The 21610-nt window shown below is 39.6% G+C and overlaps 1 protein-coding gene across 3 annotated transcripts in view; it reads left to right on the forward strand.

The window, feature by feature from the left end:
* Positions 1-14098, forward strand: part of LOC137291716 (neuronal calcium sensor 2-like) — a 127123-nt gene extending 113025 nt beyond the window's left edge. For all 3 annotated transcript variants that reach the window (XM_067823174.1, XM_067823176.1, XM_067823177.1), the window contains one exon: positions 6991-14098. In XM_067823174.1, the coding sequence (XP_067679275.1) occupies positions 6991-7188 (198 nt within the window). In that variant the 3' untranslated portion in view covers positions 7189-14098. The remainder of the gene's footprint in view (positions 1-6990) is intronic.
* Positions 14099-21610: the final 7512 nt, after the last annotated feature.

Raw genomic sequence — 21610 nt, forward strand, 5'->3', positions numbered from 1 at the left:
GATTAAGGTAAACTACACTGTAATTGTACTGTATAGAAGACTTATAAATCGCCCCTGCTATCTGTCACGATCCAAGTTAAAAATAACCTGCCACATGATCTAAGTCATATGATCCCGTCCGGAAGTTTACTTTCTGCAGACAGCATAAGTTTGACACAATGTCATGTTTTAGGACATTTATAATTCATATAATAGGGCATATCTGGGACAATTGTACATCTAAACAATCACGGATATTAGAAAGCTTACATCTTGATGCCTTGAGAATGATCTGTGGTGCTGTGCGTGGTACGGGCATGAAACTGCTTTGCACTTCTTTTTCATCTGTGTTAATTATTCACAATTAAGATCTGTTACGTAGTTTTATTCGGCAGGCTACAACCTCAATACCGTCATGAATGGCAAGCAGGAACTATCATCGTTCAAAAACCAAAAAATATTAGAATCTGTTCACAACTATATCTTCTCATCACAACACTTCAAACTTTCCCTGAATACATAATGATCCACATCTATTATGGTCTGTAAGACACACCAAACTGAGACAACATTTAACACTTTATTGATGTGTACTGATTAAGAATGTTCACGTCATATTTCACTTCTGTTCTGTAAATATAAGCCATATGGCTTGTTCGACAATCCACAATTCATTTGGGAAGTAAAAATATGTTTAAACCATTCAAAAAAGAATATACAGTTGGCAAAATAGAAACTTTTTGTCATCGATTTATGTTTTTCATCTAACTTACCATCTGAAGCTCCACACACTATATCATAACATCCGAGACAACCTAACAAATAGTAACCTGCATTCCGCCTTCCATGTATTATCAGTACACTTATATGTTGTGATGATTCACAGTTATTACTATTGACTGTTGATTTATTGATATGCGTACTTGAAATTTTCTTTTGCTTTCACTTAAGTTTCATGCTTTGTTTGTTTGATTCAGTTAATCAGACATCTCGCTATCTGGATGATTTTCGAGTGAAACCAAAATGTAAATGTACCACGCACCTCCATAACACAGTAGTTTGGCAGTATTTATTCATTAATCCAAGATATATTATATACAAACTGATGGCATAGGCTCAACTGCTGGCCCCTAGAATAATGAACTTAGTATTCAATATGGTTCTCAGCCATAACACCCAGCTGTTGTAGAGTCTGTGAAGCTGTGTGGATTGCAGATTGAAACCATGCAACTGAAATATAGAATATAGTGAGTTGAATAATATAAAGGGAATTACCTCACCAAAGACATAGGTTAAATGTTTCATAGTTGTATGTTTCAAAGTAAACTGACAGAGCATGACGGTGAAAAAAGAACAACTGTATTTATCACATGAAAAGAAGGATCCTAAATGTCATACTAATGAAATGATAGTTTACTGTGAGTGTGTAGTCAGACTGGGAGGTGTGTGTAGTCAGACCGGGAGGTGTGTGTAGTAAGACTGGGAGGTGTGTGTAGTAAGACTGGGAGGTGTGTGTAGTCAGACTGGGTGTGTGTAATCAGGCTATGGGGTGTATAGTCAGACTTGTGATGTGTGTAATCAGACTGGGGTGTGTATAATCAGGCTATGGGGTGTATAGTCAGACAGAAAGGAGTGTGGAGTCAGACTTGGGTGGGTGTAGTCAGAGTTCAGTGTGTTAGGTGTGTCTGTAATCAGACTGGTGTGTGTAGTCAAACTTGGGGATGGGGTTTAGGGTGGGTGGGTTAGTCAGACTGGGATGTGTGTAGTCTGAGTAGGGGTGGCGTGTGGGATGACTGGGGTGTGGGTCATCAGACTATGTGTGTGTGGGTGTAGTCATGCTGTAGTCAGACTTTGTGTGTGGATGTCATGGTTGGTAGGAGTGGGGATAGGAAGGGGGAAACCTAAATTCTGCCACTTCAAAATAATTTTAGTGTAAAAATTACATGGATATCACAATTAAGCCATCATATACATTAAAGTTGTTTGTTTCTCTTTTTCAATGATGAATGAAAGCTGAAACAGCCAGTGTATATTTGGAAGTTATCTTTATCAAGTTTGTTCAAATCAGCTTTATCAAAAGAACCTTCTGGCTCTCACTGCAATTATATTAGAAATATTATTTTTGGCCATTTGATGCTCATTTAAGTAGTTAGTATGGTTGTGTTTGCTATGTGGCTGGCATGTGGTGGGCTTCATCATGACAGTGTGGTATCCCAAGAGTGTTATGTCATCATTCACTCTCCACTGCAAAGGGTGCTTGGGTGAAGATAATCTGCAGAGCTCCCAGCTATCTCTTCTCTTGGTCAGTGATATGACGTCATGCAGCAGACTGCTTGTTTGTAATTATGAGGGTGATATTTCAGTTTTCCTTAAGCTGTAGTTGAAGCTGCAACGTACTTGTTATTATACAGAATTTGAAATGAGGCAATCACTGGGAAGTGACAGCTGGTATACTCCAGAATACGGCCTAAAAACAGCATCAAAGAAACTCTGATTAGAAATCTGGTTTAGAGTCAGCTTCACAATGATTCCTTCATATCTGATTTTTTACCCCAGAAAAATCACTTTCCAAATTGCCTGTGTACATCGCAAACCATAGCAGGTCATTTCGCATCAATAACAGTTGAAGCTATTGCCAAATCTGCCATCTCAATGATTAGTTTACCAAATGTGTAGCCTCCTTCATCCTCGAGTTATGCCTTAGTATGTACTGTCGGTGGAGAGTCAGCCCCTTCATCCACTAATAATTGTCTCATAAATATAGATAATGGTTCCCTATCTATCCTGGACTGTTATATTCGTCCCATGTTTGCCTACATGATCTGGGTCACCTTGAGGTTGAGCGTTATTTCAGTCATGCTCATAATGATTCACTAAAGGAGACATCTAATTGAAGGCCATCACTGTTGCCCCCATTTCATCACTAATAATGTTAATAGGCCCTCAGACTGAAGAGCAGAATGATGTACCTAGATTTCTGTTCCTGTGACTGTCAGTAAAATCTTTGGTTAGGCATACAGTGTTAACCAGTATTTACTCACTATCATACTACCATTTTTAAGTCAGTTTTCTGCTGCTTTTAATGTAATCAGTAGTAATGTGCATATATATGATGTATCAAATCTATACACCCTAAAGCTTTCATTATTCCTGCTGAGAATGGATCATTGTGCACTTAATTGTCATTTTTATCTCCATGGGGGGTATACAATCCAAGCTGTCTAATTAGTGTCTAATCATCTCATTCTGCAAGGCTTATGTCCGCAACTGGATGAACATCAGCATGTTTCAAGCAAAGTCTTATGTTTACTGTCACCCCAAATGTAACAGGTGTCAGTGGATGCCGAAACAACAAAGACACTGTCTGGCGTAAAGGTGTCAGGCGTGGCCACCTATCCACCGACACTTTCCCCGACCAACTTCACCCACCAACTTCACCAACCTTGTGGTCTGTACACAGAACCACATGCCACCACTGTTTAAATTGTGTTCAGCTGACTGGAGCTTAAGAACAAAGGGGCAGTTGGGAATAGAGTGCAGACTGGCAAAAACAGTGGGTACTATGCTGGGATTTAAACCCACAACAAGATCCTTGAAAGGCTAAGAGAGGCAACTTTGGTCTTACTGTATAATGGTTTAAACTGGCACTGTTCTGGAGTATTTGATTGAGCTTCCACTTCAATTAAAACTTGAATGTTTTGATAAAATTAAGATTTTTTTTGTTGGATTTCATATCAGATTATTATGTATCTTTTTCTTTCATATTGCAATTCCTTTTCAAATGGCATAAGGATCTATGTTTGTCTTATTGAAATATTGACATTTTGGTTTATTAAACAGACAGCTGAAGAGCATTTTAAGGTATTTGCTCCAGCCTCGATATCACATTGTGGAGTCAGAAGTGGGTGTAATTGTATAGTATGTTGCATGAAGGAGAGAAGCAGATAGGAGTGCTGCTTCTACTGGGATTGTGCCATTTCCATAGAAAGTGATTCTGGAATCTTTATGTTCACAGGCTTGTCAAAGCAGGATGTCATCCATTCTGGCAAAAAATCATAGACTGATCTCACTGAGAATGTATCAAGTTTTGCTCGGAGTTGCACGAGTCTTCTCATGTACAACTCTTGACATTTTCCACCTCTTAAACCCAGGGCAGTGCTGCATCCCTGCCTTTGTGAAGGATTCTCTTTGTGCCAATTATGTTCCACCAGTTCCAATCTAACAGAAAATTTGGTGGTTATTCATTTCAAGAAGGGGTTTTACACTCACTGCTGTCATGACAACGGACGTCATAAGTATTACATGTGTTCGTGTAGAGAAATATCAAGTTTTGTCACACATAAAAAAAGATAAGTTTATGAAAGGTCTAAAAGTGTTGCATTCATCTCTTGACAGTCCAAGATCAATATTATCCAATTATACTGTGCTGTATACAGAGATGTTCCACTGCCAACCCTGGCACCAGGGCATCAGGCGCCAAGAACTATATCACTGTCAGATATTGGTATAGCTTGCCCAATTACAGTAATTCACATGGGCCAAATTCTTGTCCACACTCATGGTAGCAACATTATTATGTCTTAAATGCTCTTTAGCATTCAACATGTTAGTTGGTATTTCTGACCATAGATGTTTTTTGTAATATTTGAAATTGCTACAATCAAGTCTTGTTATTGTTGCAAGAATGACCTTTTCTACTGCAGAGAAATGAGATCCATGATTAGTTTATGAGAGATAGAGAGCCATCAGGCTTTGATATTTAAACATGCTTCTAACCTCAGCCACACAAAAAGAAAATCACTTTACAGTCGCTGAAACTATTTCAGAGAAAGTGCGTTTGGTGTCAATTCAAATGGAAAAATATAATTTTCAGAAAACAGAAATTTCTATTATAGGTAACTATTCTCAGCAAGGTTGGGCTGATGTTCAGATTCCAAACATTTGGTTTCAGTAAAGTCACAAATCGACCTGTATGTGGTTTAATTCCTTATCACAATTTTTGTTATAACTCATTCATCCTAATCATTTAATGGTCTTATCTAGACAGCCACTGTAAGAAAGTTGACTGATTGCCAAAACAACTACAGAGTAACTGTGAGGGAAATAGTTTACTGGTTTAAACACATATTTGATTAGTCACTTTTGGGAAATTTGTTGCTCAGTGGGCTAAGGTATTGCTAGTGGTACAGTTATTTGCTTGAAAGAGTGTAGCATCCCTTAGTTCTACAAGGATTTGATTGTAGGAGTGATTATTCGTTTCAGCTGTGATCCTTTTTCTGTTAACACTGTACTCAATTTCATTGGATCTTAATTGTCTGAGTCCTTCATGATTATCTGCTGGCTAACTAAACCAAAACCAGCAGTATTGTTCAAAGCTACTGAAAACCCAGTGTGTTCATTTTCTCACTCACTAACTCACAAATACTTGATCACACCGACGCGTGAAGGTCACGGGGTTGAATAGGCCTTCAGCAACCCATTGTTGCCATAAAAGGCGACTATGCTTGTCGTAAGAGGCGACTAACAGGATCAGTGGTCAGGCTCGCTGACTTGTTTGACACATGTCATCGGTTCCCAAATGCGCAGATCGGTGCTCATGTCCACACTCGATTATTTACTGTCACAGTATAAATGGAATGTTGCTGAGTGCGGCATAAAACTAAACTCGCTTGCTCACTCACTCACTCACTCACTCACTCACTCACTCACTCACTCACTCACTCACTCACACCAAACTGTTGAGGTTGTTCTGTGTATAAATATAAGACCAGGAGGATCTGGACCCAGTGTCATTTAAACTGGGAGTCCCATTGTAATGCAGGTCATGTGGTCTTCCAGCCTTGTTTCCTTCAAGGCTTTCCATGATTTCTAAGTGTATGGACTAACTTGCAAGATCTCCACCAAGTGAAGCCCAGCTGACTAATGTAATCCTCAATCTCATGAAAACCCTAGAGAAATCTGCAGAGCCCTGATCTGTTACCTGAAAGTTACACTTGACACATGAAAACAACTGCTTCTCAGAATAGCCAGGTTTTGCCACCACTGAGACCAGCTAGGGTTCACTGCCATGTGAGACTGGTCCCCTGTCCTGCTCCATGACAACATCAGGTTAACATCATCTGTCATATTTCTCACCAGCCACTGCACCTGGTGTCAACACCACTGACAAATATAGAAATATTGCTCACGTGTGCACTCACATGTGCAAATCCAACGACTTGCCATGTGTGGATGAGTGGAGAGATAAAGCATTGTATTACACCAAGCTGATCCACTGCCAGCTTTCTGATGCAACATCAGGAACGACAGCCTTTTCAGCATGGTATGAGAATGTGATCACACAGCAAAGCACAAGGTTTTTTTCATTTCACTACATGATTTTCTCCATTATTGTTGAAGGAGAAACATTGGTCATTGAACAAGCGGATAAGCAGGGGAATAATAGTATTGGATTATCACTGCATGTTGTGTAGTTCTAAATGAGTTTTCTGAGGGCTGCCTGGGTCTTGAACACAACAGTTCTTGAACAAGAATAGTGTCATTGAACTGTGGACTTGTATTACTGAACTGTAGACTGGTTCATTAATTTGTGGACAGAGATTGTTTTTTAATGTTTCATATTAGTTGACTATCTGTTGGAAACATGCACTGTGTTGAACACACACACATACACAGTGTATAATGTTGGAAAGACAATTAGATGAATTTGGAAAGTTTTTCTTGTAAGAGGTGAGAAGAAAACAGAACATCTAGAAAGCAACAGTCAATCATTGTGCAGAAATGGAATGCCAAAGAGTGGCATGGAACTAGAATTACCAACACACATTTGTGAAATGATGTGATTGAAGGTACAGATGGCCACAAGAGGCATTTATGAAAAGTGCAGACCCTATAGACACTTCTTTGAATTAAATGCCTAGGTGTAATTTTCAGAAGCTGTAATCTCTGGTTTTGCTCTGAAATATTCCAAAATGTCCTGAAATGTGTTCAACCCCTCTGTTCTTGTTGCAGGCCATCTACAGCATGTTGGGGAGCCATCTCTCGGAAGATGTCACAGACTCGCCAACAGTACGGACAGAAAAAATATTTGACACAATGGACGTGAACAAAGATGGCGTTTTGACAAAGGAGGAGTTTATTAAAGGTTGTATGGAGGACACGATGTTGTACCAGATGCTGACAGCAGATGCAGAAGCCTCAAAGGAGTAATACCACACTCTCATTCCACATGCCTCACCAGGAAAATGGGCCTTAACATGCATTTTTAAATCAAAAGATATATGTATTGGATTTATGCAAGGGAAATAACTCTGTGCACAGAGCAAGATTAGTAGGTGAGACAAAGGTCAAGGTCAAGATCATTCAGAGGAAGTGATTCTGTAACAACTGATGTCATTTCAAGAATTATAAAGAAGCAAACTGAATTCAGTGAATACAATTATTAGCTTACAACTAACACAAACACTTATTCTAAGTATGTCTTCTAGCAAAAAGTACTTTTGAATATAATAGTACCAAGATTGATCCAGCCAATGTAGTATTGCAGTCAATGAACAGTTTTGAGAGAAATTGAGGGTAATCATACAGAAGCTGTGTACCTTACCTTTTTTTCTCTGTATGTATAAAGATATGTGGAGAAAATGTTTTTGTCACAAAGGTAAATCTTACCTGATGCAGATGGATAGCCCAGAGAAAGAGCCCACAACAAATTCATGTAATATGGACCAACTTCATATCACCATGGCAACTGTTTGTAAGAGTAGGGCCCTGTCTTTGTGGTGGAATCATCATGTTTGTATGCAGTGTATGCATGGTATCATGCATAGTGCATGTGTCAGTGCTTTCTGTAGTAAGAGGATTCACCTGTATGTATCTGCACAGGTGCAGCTGAACATGTTCTAGAGCAGCTTCTGGTGACCTCAGCCAGTTTGCAGCAGCAGCTATTAGCATGACAGTAGCTTTAAAGGGGCTCTGTGATCATGGTCTGTCAGCAATGGAGTAGATAAAGAATAAAAGTTCTTCATGCTTGAAACAAGATTGGAACAACAGTGGAAGTCCTTTACAGTCATTCAAAGAGCCCCTTTAACATTTTAGGTTTCACTACTCACATTCCCAAAACAGCAAGATTTGTGTTGTTACCCCTCCCATTAGGTTTGGTCGTACATATGTTGACAGATAGACCAGGATAGTGGTTTAGTTGTGTCTTACTTTAAACACACTTTATCACGATAGGAGAACCAGATAATGGTTTTGCAACAAATCTTTAAATGTGACTTTAGTCTGTCTGCCCTTTGCAAAGATACCAGTCCTTTATACAAGGGGAATACTCACATGATTTTATAAACAAATCTTTCCTTATACATCATACAACTCAGAAACCAGTATGAAGTTTCTCGTTAATAAGGTCCCTATCTGAATCTGATCTTGCACTTTCAGGGCCTTTGTTAAGAGAATTTTCTGCATCTACATTCTCACACTTTGACAAATATGAAGCCAACAAATAGTGTGCCATTGCTTCCATACGAGAGTCTGCATGAAGTTGTCAAACTGGTTTTGTGTCGTATTTCCCCACCTGGACAGGTTCCTGGTTTAATTGTACCAGCTCATGTCACTCAACTTGTGTCCTTTCCGGAGGAGGTACCACATCATTCATCCTTTCAATACTCTTTGTTTCCAGCCCCAGAGCTGGTGTATGTTCACATTTTGCTTATCTATGTCCACTACCCACCAGGAGAAGGAAGGAATAGTCTGTGGAGACAGAACTGCACATATTGTGTCCGGAAAACAGAATGCCATACTCTGCCTTCAAGAAACAGAGTGGCGTGTTCTGTGCTTTGGTGTTGAAACACCCAGTAGGATGTTCTGTGTTCTGGAGATGAAATGGCATGTTCTGTGTTCTGGAGGTGAACATCTATATTCTGTGTTCCGTGTTCTATGGTTGTACGGGATTCTTGTGGAGGGTGATTAGCCTGTTTGTGGCTGGTGGCCAAGGCAGATGCCACCTTAGAAAGAATGATGTCATCTTGACACTTTGTCAAACCGTTATCACATTTCAACTGAATATATCGTATATTATATATATATTACTTGTACTCTCTGTGGAGTTTATGTACATTTCAAATGCCTGTTGATGATTGTGTTAGCGAGTGTGTGAGCACCACACTGACATGAAGAGTAAACAGTCCACTATCTCAGAAACCAACAACATTGGAATATCATACATGCATAAGAAACAAATTACATTCACTGAAAACACCTGCAGATGGCCTGCAGATGGCCTGCAGATCTTTTCTCATCATCTCAAACTTTTCCATGTGTTTCAAAATGTTCATAACATATGAGCCAAAGCTAGATTATGACCGATGCAAGAAAACAGTGTCTGATTACAAAGGAAATGATAAGTTCCTCTTCTTGAATCATAATCTGGCCATCTTCCCTTAAGGTTTTGGACCTTTTACGAATGCTTCAAAGTTCATTGATTCTTCAGAACACATCACTATCAGTATTGTATGAGTGCTTCAGGGCTGTTAAGATGCTCTCCCATTTGCTGATGAGCCTGATCAGTCTTTGGATGAAGGGTAGCTCAATTCTGCTGTTTGTTACCGGCATTATTGGGGCCTCCAGATGGATGCATATAGAGTTTGTATCTGGTGTGTGTTGTTACCATTGCCCACAGCAGGCTTGTAATCTGAAATATATCACCTCCATACCTGCAATTAATCAGTCACAATCACCTACCAATTCTCATTCCATACAACACATAATTGCAGCGTACATTTTAAGGAAACTGAAGTAGGACTGTGCTATATTTACTCTGCCATTTGGTGATTTTCTTTGACCTGAATCTGAAAAGGAAAGAAGTTAAATCAATATTGACAGATTTGCTGACAAATTTAATATGTCAATACAAACACTTATGGTGCAGTGAAGCATTTTAATGTTTGCTTCAGTGATCATTTGTGAAAAACAGGATCTGTTGGAGGCATTAGTTGAATTCTAAATGTATTAAAAGCATTTTTATAATGGAGTCAGATATTTGTTTCTTCACAAAGAATTAAATGATACAGTAGATTAAGTGCTAATACTGTATGCTAGTTCCTCTGAGCTTAATGAACATTTCAGTATCTCTTGCTTCATGTTGAATATGTGTGAGGTTTGCTTACCTGAGTCATGTAAAAAATGTGCCCCCTCCCCCAGGCTGATGTCAGTAAACTAATTTGATACTTTCTTGCAAAATGCAATGAAATAATTGTGAATGTTGGAATGAATCCTTTATTAGTGCACTTGTCAATGCTGTGTGTGCTTCAGTGTACTCCACCCGCCCAGTATCAACCAGGTAACACTACTGGTATTCCAGCTGACTGCATCAACTGTGAAAGGCAAGAACTGTCCATCCACTGTATTGAGGGTTGCTTTATCTGCTTCCTGTGTTAGCACACTTCACTCACCAATCACGTACACCCTACATCATCAAACCGCTTTATGAAAACCAGAAGATAACTATGGTAGGTCTTCATTAATCAGGAACTTGGGAAATCTGAAACAAAACTGAACTTGGTGTATCCTGGCAAAATGTCTTCATACATTTTTCCATACCAATTGTCAGAAATACTGTTTTTTCAATATGCTAAGCATCAATTGAAATGTAAAACTGGCTAAAGCATAATCCCAATCTGTAAACAAACACCAAGGTCATGACCTACGCAGGTATATCAAATTACTCATTCATGGGTGAGGTGATTATATAGTTTTCATGACATATCGATTAACGCACATTTTGACTGTTGTCAAGAAAACGTTACCTCCATGTAGGTTATAAACCAGGGAAACAAGATAAGATCATTTGAGAATATGTTTGTAAACACCCTGGGGAAGACATCACAATATTTTCTGTCAGAAGTTGCCAGTGGTTTCCTTGCACTGTGTAGTGTGCTTTTAAGATAACGTTTCCAGTATCTTTGATATTGTTTTGTGTCTGTGGTTAAGTGTCTCACTCAATTTGTAATCTGAGAAATCAGTGGCAGCTTGCAGGGGAGGATTGTGACAGAGATGGGACACTGGCAAAATATGTGTTTTTTGTGACCCCTTTCTGTATTATGTGATGGAAACTATATATTATATATATACATGCCACACTGGTCTGTTACCAAAGATCATTGGTTGTACCACCAGCTGGATAGAGGAAGTTGTCTGTTAGTCACCTTACAGAGATTGGGATTTTGCAAGAAATCTTTGAAATAGGAAAACAGTATGTTGAAATTTTGTGAATCATAGTTCTTTTAACATCATCTTGATGGACACTTCATTTTGGGTGATTTTTGAACTGAGACAAAATACACAAGTTCATGTTTTTTGTTTTTGTGGAAAATACCAGTTCCTTGGTGTTTTGACCCAGTGACATATCTATGAACTGGTGAAGAGAAGTTGGTTTCAGACATACAAGCTGATACATATCTTTACGCATTGTCATACTTCAGTCAGTAAACATCAGTCCATTGATTCTCATACCAGTAATACTTATGACTGACATGCACTTCATTGGGCAATTCAGCTCCTGTGTGGAGCATATAGCTGGTGTCAGATTGCGTGATTGCAGTGCTAGGAAAAATCAGAGCATTGGCTTGATGTTAATGGAACCAGGTTTTGGCAGATATATTAGACACAATGTAATTAGGTTTCTGTAAGAAGGCAAGCTTAAAACACTTCCTGACAAGAGAGTTACCATGTGTTAATACTTCCTGATAACTGCTCAGACTGAAGGAAAATGTTCTGTATTTGAATTATGTATCAGATTTAGCATCCAAACTTCACACTTTATCATGCTTTAGTTATTTGAGAAAAGACTTTTGTTCATATGAATTGTTTCTTGCCTAATGATCTTTTACTTTAGGTAGATTTGTGAACTTGAACCAAACATATACATCCCATCTCTGACATTGTAAATTCAATTTATATTTTGGTATATGGGTCATCTTCATGTCAGTGTGAGTTGCACAGAAATGTGAGATGTCACAGTTAAACTGTCAACCCATCTGTGGCTATGCCACATAGGCAGTTCTTTGCTAATGGGGTAAATGTGTAGTTTTCAAGATATGGAACTATGCATCACACATGAGCTTCCCCACACTGACCCTGCTATCACACTGTTATAACACAGTTATATCAACAAAGGCGGGTCATTATGAATGAGTAATGCTAAACAATTCCAAGTAAGAAAATCATTGTGGTGAGCAAATGATTGGTTCAGACAATTTGTTCGGTAAAGTTATTTAAATATCATATACATGTATATACATACATGGATTTTGAAACAAATCTCAATACATCTCTAAACAACTTGTTGCAAAGTGATGCTGTGTTTGTATCCACTGGGATAGTTGTTTGTAAATGAAAGTCTGACATTTCTTAGAATCTCCTGTTATTAGTTTTGTTTTGGGACAATTACTGACATGATATGGTTTGTATTTCATCTGGTGGACAAATGTAAATTTGTTGACTGTGTTCTTGTTTAGTAAGTTTATAGGTCATTACAATTTTTTTGAAGACGATGTATGTTTTCCATTGATTTTGACTAATGTTTATATTTTGTTATAATACTATCCAGACATGTATGTTGACAATGGTCAGTTCTGACAGTGTATTGTCCTGTGTTCCATCACCATGATTGTACCCACCACACCAGGTTATACAATAGCATATTACCGTGTTCATAGTTTACTTGTATATTTGGATCCAGTCATCCTTACATTTTGGTGATGGGTAGGTGTTCTGCTACTGGCTTGTTAGTAATCTTACTGTAACTTTTGTAGCAACTAGAAACATTTTGTCAAGTGCTGTTGAGTCAGATGCCATATTCAAAATCCAAACAAACACTGTCAAACAAATGAATTCTCCACAAAAAGCAACTGTCTAGTAATGTGCACGCACTCAGATTGATTGGCAGTACAGTAGAATGGAGTTCAGCGTTGCCATGACAGTGACTCTTTGGTGTTTGTAGGGCTTTGACTCAAAACACTGCCCAAGAATGATTAGCTATATATAAGAAGGATGTCATCGAGTTTCAGGGGGAATCTCATTTTGTCAAGCGGTATTTGATGCATGTGACGTTTGTTACCACAGTTTCATGGGAACAGTTCATATGTATGCATCCTTGGTTGTTACCAAGCATTTGAATGTACTTGCAGACATTTCATGACATTCCTTCTCAATAGTTTGCTGAAGCAGACTTGAAGTCTTTGGCTATGACTAACTTGCCTTGTACAATTAGCAGTACCTGTAGATAGTGTCCTGTACCACTTACTGTCCCACATGCTCACATGGCTGCCTGGTGGGGCAGGGAGGGGACTACGAGGAGTGGGAGGGGGGGCAGTCTTGATGCTGAGAGGCAAGATATGTTGGTAGCATTGAGGGTAGATGAACCTTGAATATGGTTGCGGATGGTGGACCTTCAGTTTAGATGAGGATAATGGTGGACCACAGGAGTAGATTGTGGATAATGGTGGACCATGGCAGTAGATGGTGGATGTTGGTGGATCATAGGAGTAGATGGTGGATGTTGGTGGACCATAGGAGTAGATCGTGTAGATCGGTTGCCAAGGAGTGTAGATGGGTTACATTAGTGGTCCAATTTTGTGCAGATAGTGGGCTTTGGGTGTTGTCAACAATGCTTGGTTATGGATGTTTCTAATGGCAGACCAGGGGTGTAAATGGTGTTCTTTGAGTGAAGATGTTATGCATTGGATATGGATGATGGGCCTATGGTGTAGAGGGTTGACTGAGGGTGTAGATGATGGACCTACAGTGTAGAGGGTTGACTCAGAGTATAGATGATGGGGCTATGGTGTAGAGGGTTGACTCAGGGTGTAGATGATGGATCTAGTGATTGATATAGGCAGCCCTGCAAGAGAGAGGAACATGAAGTGTAGTATGGCCAGGGTTATTTTGTTTGAACATGACCATAATGACTACTCCCCTTACCACCAGGCAGCCAGTTGAGTCAGGACTTTGCTGTTTTGGGAAATCCTTGTTACCTTGTTTGGGCATCATCAAATCAAGGGTGCACTTGTCAGAGGATATCAACTGCAATAAACATTCGATGAATAAATCACAATAACAACAATGTGAAGAGTTTTGTCATTGTCTGCAGCTGTGTGTGGTTCAGGTTTACATCTTCTAGACTTCTTGCTACAGGCATCCAGGACCATTGAGCGCGAGCAGTTCAAGGTATTAAAATATTAATATGATGTTACAGCTGAAGGGGGATACACAGTAGTCAACACAAGAGGACAACAAATCTATGTTACGAGGTATGTTACATACCTGCATAACTGGATTCCACTGGTGTAAGATTCAAAGCAATATGTAAGGACAAGCTTTATGGATAAACATCTTCCTTGTTTGGGAGATACAACGCATCAACACAGATCCTTGTATTGTTGTGAAGCAAGTAAGCAAGCACTCATACTTGCTTGATACAAGAATGCGTATCTCCTGAATAAAGAGCTTGTTCCTTAATAAAAATTCTGATCCATATACTTCTTAGTATGCCACTCAGAGAAGTCAGTGAGCACATGTATGGGTTTAACAATGACATTTAAGCAGGATGTGCATGATTCAGTTGTAGAGCAGATGATCCCAAGGGAACTGATGCGGGGCAAACATCAAGGTTGCTACATGTAACTGACAACAGAAGAACACAACATTTAGTTAATCTATGCCAGGTGTGAACATAGGTATCAGTGTAATCTTTTGCATGGCCGATGTTGGTCAGCTCCCTCCTGATCAAACACTTAACATCAAAACTGGTTGTTCTAACATGGCAGTTTTATTTTCACACACAAACAGCAAGAAAGGATTTGGGAATCATTGTTAAATTCATGAATCCAAAAATGGTCATACTTACTTGGTCATCCTTACATCCTACATCCACATGGCACACTCTCAGGATCTCTCTGGCCACCCCAAATCCTACCTCCAAAGGGAATACATGGCACACACTCAGGATCTCTTTGGCCACCCCAAATCCTACCTCCAAAGGGAACACATGGCACACACTCAGGATCTCTCTGGCCACCCCAAATTCTACCTCCAAAGAGAACACATGGCACACACTCAGGATCTCTCTGGCCACCCCAAATTCTACCTCCAAAGGGAATACATGGTACACTCTCAGGATCTCTCTGGCCACCCCAAATCATACCTCCAAAGGAATACATGTCATACACTGAGGATCTCTAATCAGGTCTCCTCATGGATGTATAACTGTCTTTTTTAAACAAGTAAGTATTGATGAGTACTCTAGTAATGTGATCAAAAACCAATTCAAATTAAGGTACACTTCACCAAACTAACAGTGTTACAACAATTACCATTGTTCTTAAGAGAATACCATGAACAAGTAACTGTCAGAACAATAGCCATTTCTTTGCTAAGTGTCAGTTTAGCTAGTATTTACATGTCATACAGGACAGCGTTAAACATGCCTGTCAGGACTTACAGCAGTAGAGTGCCACTCTTGAATCTGACAGCCTTCCCACAGAGCGGCTTATTTGCACTCTCTCGGAATCACAGCTCGACTTATTTCTGTTCTCATTCGTTTATTGCATAACCAACAGACATAATTATTTCAACAAAGTGAGTCTTCTCCTTCATTCTGAATCAGTTCCAACATCGGCCTACCCATCAGTGTTATAGAATTACAAACTGGACTTGATACTTACGAAAAACGCCGATAAAAGCGAAGTTGGACAACGCGTGTAGCAGGCGTACAGCCACCCCACATATGACATCCTTACATTGCTAGCGTGGTTACCATCTTTGGACATGTGGACAAGGCGTCAAAAGGTCCGTGGTTCGAACTTCAGCATGGGCCTGGGACTTCACAGAAGCAGTTGTATTCGGGAAAAGTATGGTTCTGCAAAACTGTCCGTTTCTAGTTGATCGCAGAAATAAAAATATATTTGTCTGGTACATGTTTTTCAAGCAGTTTTGAGATCCATAAATGTATTCGTCTTGCGTTGAAGTGCTCTAACGGAAGATGTCGGAATGGGGAACGTCAAATATACTTGTATTAGACCTGTGAATGTTTACCGATATTGCTCACATGACCTTTTCTTGTATGAAAGTGTGAGATTACATTTGATGGTGCGCATTTCATGGTCTGAAATATTTTTCTCAGTGAGTGAATGAGGATGGATGGTTTTACGCAGCTTTCAGCAATATTCCAGCAATATCACCCGGCTCTTTGGGGTGACGAGCGATCGCTAGAACCACTAGGCTGCCCCATCGCCATCAATTTCAGTGAATGACCACTTTAAATGTTGTAGTAATCAGCGCATGCTGACGCTAACATTTGACATTACGTGTCATATTATGACATTTGTACGAGTTCCTTGTCTCTCTATTTTTAAAATGAAACGTATGGATGACGGATGTATTCGAAGTAAAGGCGACAGAAACAATTCCTGTTGTCACTGGAACTCTCTGATAAAACGGTAGATTCTGCCATTCCGACAACGTGTATTTATAAATCACTTTTAAATAATGATGAAGACAGGTGTTCTGTCCTATCGCACCTGTCATAAACACATGGAAAGACAAGTCAATTATTCACCTAAATTACCACGGGAATGATGTTACTGGTGAAAATGCGGAGGTACATCCCCCTTGTCTCAAGCGCTTTGTTGCCATAGATGATTCGGGACACATGGGTAGATTGACAAGCATGAAACATTTTGGTGTGGACATGACGTCATGGGGGTATATTCGCAAACTCAACGGGGCAAAATGGTTGAATGTGACTGTCCAGGACAGAGACCTTTGTGCAAACCGAAAAGCTGGAGTAACGTACAGAGATCCAGTACTTGCAGGCAGAAACAAAGTAAATTCATACAGATACACGTAAAGCACCGTGGAAGGATGCCGACGGTGGGGTTTAAAGCCTTGAAGGCTACCTTGCATTGGAACACCGACAACATCAACAACATCAGAAATGATTCACAGACTACGATGTATGGAGTTGGCAGACCGCATAGTCACATTGCTAGCTCAGTAGACATTTAACGAGGGAACTGCTTATCACTACAGACAAGTTGGCAATGAACATAGAGTCCAAGGGCGTTTGTTTTGCTGCTTTCAGCAGTAGTTCAGGATGGTTGACGCCCGGAAGACCAAAGTCAGGCGTGAAGTTAAATGACGACAGCAGCAATGTTGGTACCTGGAAATATTTGTACTTGAGAGATACGTTAGTCAATAGTTATCAACAGCGGTTCATAGTAGATGTGATTTCTGACGTTATGAAGGTCAGAATTTATCCCAGAAGTACATAATCCAGCGCGTCAAATGAATACGTTTCTCGTTGTAAAACCTGAGAACCTAACAATTTTTTCAATTTTTGGCCATCATGGATGTACGCACGCACGCACGCAGGTTTGCCTATTCTTTACGTTAATCAACACATACAGCTATTTTGCTTTCTCCCAGAACATAGTTTTGGTCACATCTTCATTGCGCTCGAAATGTTGTTTGGAGGCAATGTTTAGTCAGTATCTACCACGTGATCAGCTGATGCCGAGTTTATACAGAGGACACGGTTACACAAAATACAATCGATTATTCCATTTGTCGATTTTAAAAATAATTACACAATCATTCTCGCCACCATCTCCAGGGCAATCTGTTGTTATTACATCTACCTGTTTCTATAAATAATGAACTGGATAAAAGTATCGTTCAGGCAACCTTATCTCGATAGCTTTTCTTCACCAAGTGTGTGACACAATCGGTGATGACGTACATCTATTCTTTTTTCTGTTATGACAAGCGTTTGATGACAAAATCGGTGATGACGTATATCAGTTATTCCTCTGTGATGTCAGGGCAATTGTCATGGTGTCAAGCGTTGGATGACACGATCGGTGATGACGTTTTTAGCTATTCCTCTGTGATGTCATTACTATTGTGATGGTGTCCGTTGTTTGATGGCACAGTCGGTAATGACACACACCCATTATTCGTCTGTTATGTAAGCCGTTTGATGACACAATCGGTAATGACACACACCCATTATTCGTCTGTCATGTCAGCCGTTTGATGACACAATCGATAATGACACACACCCATTATTCGTCTGTCATGTAAGCCGTTTGATGACACAGTCGGTAATGACACACACCCATTATTCGTCTGTCATGTCAGCCGTTTGATGACACAATCGGTAATGACACACACCCATTATTCGTCTGTTATGTAAGCCGTTTGATGACACAGTCGGTAATGACACACGCCCATTATTCGTCTGTCATGTCAGCCGTTTGATGACACAATCGGTAATGACACACACCCATTATTCGTCTGTTATGTAAGCCGTTTGATGACACAATCGGTAATGACACACACCCATTATTCGTCTGTTATGTCAGCCGTTTGATGACACAATCGGTAATGGCATTTATTACTCGCCCGTTGAAGATACTGCAGTGTAATATTTTCACTTCAATATTACACTAGTGTAATACCGCTTGACGTATGACGTCAAAATGGTTCAAAGGTGTGACGTCACAATGCTAATGTTGATGTCGCGATTTTACTAGACCTTGCTTGACTTGAAAGCTGAGAGTCCTCACACTGTAGGCAATTTCGCCGCAGTTTCTGTCAATTTATGTTGGCGAGTAATAAACAGAATACTAAACTCGCTTCCGTGAAATACCATTTTCATTCAACTCGTTAAAGATTTAGTATCAAACTCGCTTTCGCTATTCTGATACCAAATCATTAACTCGTTTGATAAAAATGGTATTACACGGAAGGTCGTTTAGTATCCTCTATAATATTAGCTATTCCTCTGTGATGTCACGATTGTTTAAAGTGAGTTTAGTTTTACGGTGCTTTTAGCAATGTTCGAGTAACATCATGGTGGCGGCACCAGAAATGGGCTTCACACATCAACATGGGTCTGTCGCGGGAGGGGAGAACGCTTAACCACTGGGCTATGCCACCGCCCAGGATCTCTTAGATGAAACACATGACAAGACATCACTTTATTTAGAAATTAATGAAGCCGTAGGTAACAATGTGTGACAGACCTGTGGTATGTCCATGCAGGGATAGTCTACAACTATATAGTTTCCCTGGACATGTAGGGCCTGCACAGGTTAAACGCTTCTTTCACTTTTCATGTCGGTGATGTACCTGTTAAACAAAATGTTTAAAGCCAAGTGAAAACACTGTGCCCTGTTCGACATCTGTATTTCTATTGGAACTGCAGAGCTCATGTCTTATGAGCACTATATTCTACGATGTAAACAAATGTATTTATACTGTCTCACATGTAAACAAAAAGCAAAAACAGAGAAGCACTATGAAACGTTTTTAACATATCATATTATAGATATGAAACATTGCTCAAACATGGTTACGAGCTTAACACATACTGTTTGCAGAGATTTTCATGCATTTCGAATCACTGTCTCGCGTTTATTATGCTACTGAATAACTGTTTAATTGTTTTTGTCGAATTTGGTGAGATACCAGATATGAAAGATACTTTATGAATGACAAATTCTTTATATTATGATGCGTCGTTTCGGTTTAGATTCTTATGACCTATACAGACAACAGTTACTGTGTAAGCACCTATACAGAAATGCAACAAACCATAATAAATTTAAGAAGTTGGCATGCATAAAGTTCCTAAGCTTTTTTTTGTCTATACGTCTAGTTGAAGACATTAGATCTATAGTCGGTCTATTCAGACATGCGCAGTTGATGTTATTGCTTCGGCTCAAAGGCGTGCGAGAACGTGGGAGTGATGTCACAGGTAGGCTTGACCTCAGATGCACGGAAGACATAAGTTTCTCCACTGTTTAAAACAAATATTCATTTTGGAGATCGTACACCACGAGGATGATCATTCGTGCGTCTGCTGAGCATGTGTCCCTATTCCTGAGCGGAGGCTTAACCCTCCCCGAATACTGGTCCAAACCTCTCGGAAGACACCCAAACAGAGGCTTGTATTGCTGAAAATTATACGTCCTGGGTCCAACAAGCGTACACTGATATCATAGAAAGAAGGACCCAGGACGTATTATTTTCAGCAAACCCACACACTGGCAGTAGTGACATACGGTTAACGATTGTGTTTGACAGCATATAGTATTTAGCTCGGAAGGGGAACTATGTTTGTGTACAGTTTGTGAGTAGTATAATATTTCAGTGTTGGAGTCATATCAAGAATTAGTTGGTCTTCCAGAGCATAACACTTCAAATATTTTGGTAATGCTTGTCGCCTTGTTAGACAAACAATGTATCTTGAGCCAAACATTATGCCTCCCTCAGGTATCAACTACTCTGACGATTGTCATTTCCAACTGAAATCTATTTGTTTATTGTATGAAATTCCACAGACCCTTATACATGAAGGTGATGTGCATATGCTACAGTATATCAACTCTTTAATAAAAGATTCACATTCCACTGCTTGAAGTGTAACGTATCAGATTTTAAGTTGCAGTATTTGAAGCAGCTGTAAAATGAACATTTATTTGTGATGTATCCTTGCCTGATTCATAGCTTGTAGGGTGAAGCAACTCTTCCAAGCTTAGTAATTTTCTAGAGCCTGTCTTGCTCAGCTTTGCACAAATGAAAAATGAGTACTACAAACTAATACTAACACCCGTTCAGACTGTATCACTGACCTCAGCTGGAGACAGATTTTTATAAGAGTTAAATCTTTGATTCCACGTGGCTATATGCACACCTTAGAATCGAATTAAAGGGTGAAAAAATGGTATATAACACATGATGAATGGGGGGTAAATTACTGCCACTAGAACAGGATTACACAGTTGACTTAAAGGTAAATGCCATGTTCAATGTTAAGTGTTGACAGCCTGAAGTAAGGTAGCATCTAATCTCTAATAACTATTTCTCTGTCTGTTGGCACAGTGTAACTTAATAATGAGTTGAGGCATGCGATGCCAGGGTGAAATGCTCAGAGATATAGCATTTCTGTTGGAAAAGTGCATATGTATTATCTATAGGCCTGCACAGAATTACTGGTATACATGTATGTCACAACACGCTTTTCAAACGATGCATATTGCAATATTATTTTTGAGAACTGGTATATTGGATAGAGAACAGGCATTTTTTTGGTGTGATTATCTTTATGTTTAGTATTATAATTTCAATCACAACAATATTTTCCTTCGTTCCTCAGTGACAAAATGGCATACTGTGATACTGCAAACTGTATAAAACAAGAGAATAGAAACCCTGACTATGCAACTCAATCTTGAGATTGGTGTTATCAGAACTATGATATATATGATTACACGATGCCATTTAGAAAGTGGTCAAATGTCATATTTGGGATTTCACAGTAAAGTGCAAATTCTAGTTTTTTTTTGGTTGAGTCCCATCCGGGATTCGAACCCGAACCCTCAGAGTCAGGCACCTAATCGCCAGCACACGAGTCAGCCGCCTAACCCGCTCAGCCACCGCGATTTCCACAAAAATGAAAGTCGGACAACCGGTAGTCTAGACTGCATACTTTGTGTGCCCCTCTGATAAGTGTGAATTGGCACGGCTCCCATGGCTGAAAGCTATGATTACATGATGCCATTTAGAAAGT

The sequence above is a fragment of the Haliotis asinina genome, chromosome 7 (assembly GCF_037392515.1).
Source record: "Haliotis asinina isolate JCU_RB_2024 chromosome 7, JCU_Hal_asi_v2, whole genome shotgun sequence".
Classification (NCBI taxonomy): Eukaryota; Metazoa; Mollusca; class Gastropoda; order Lepetellida; family Haliotidae; genus Haliotis; species Haliotis asinina.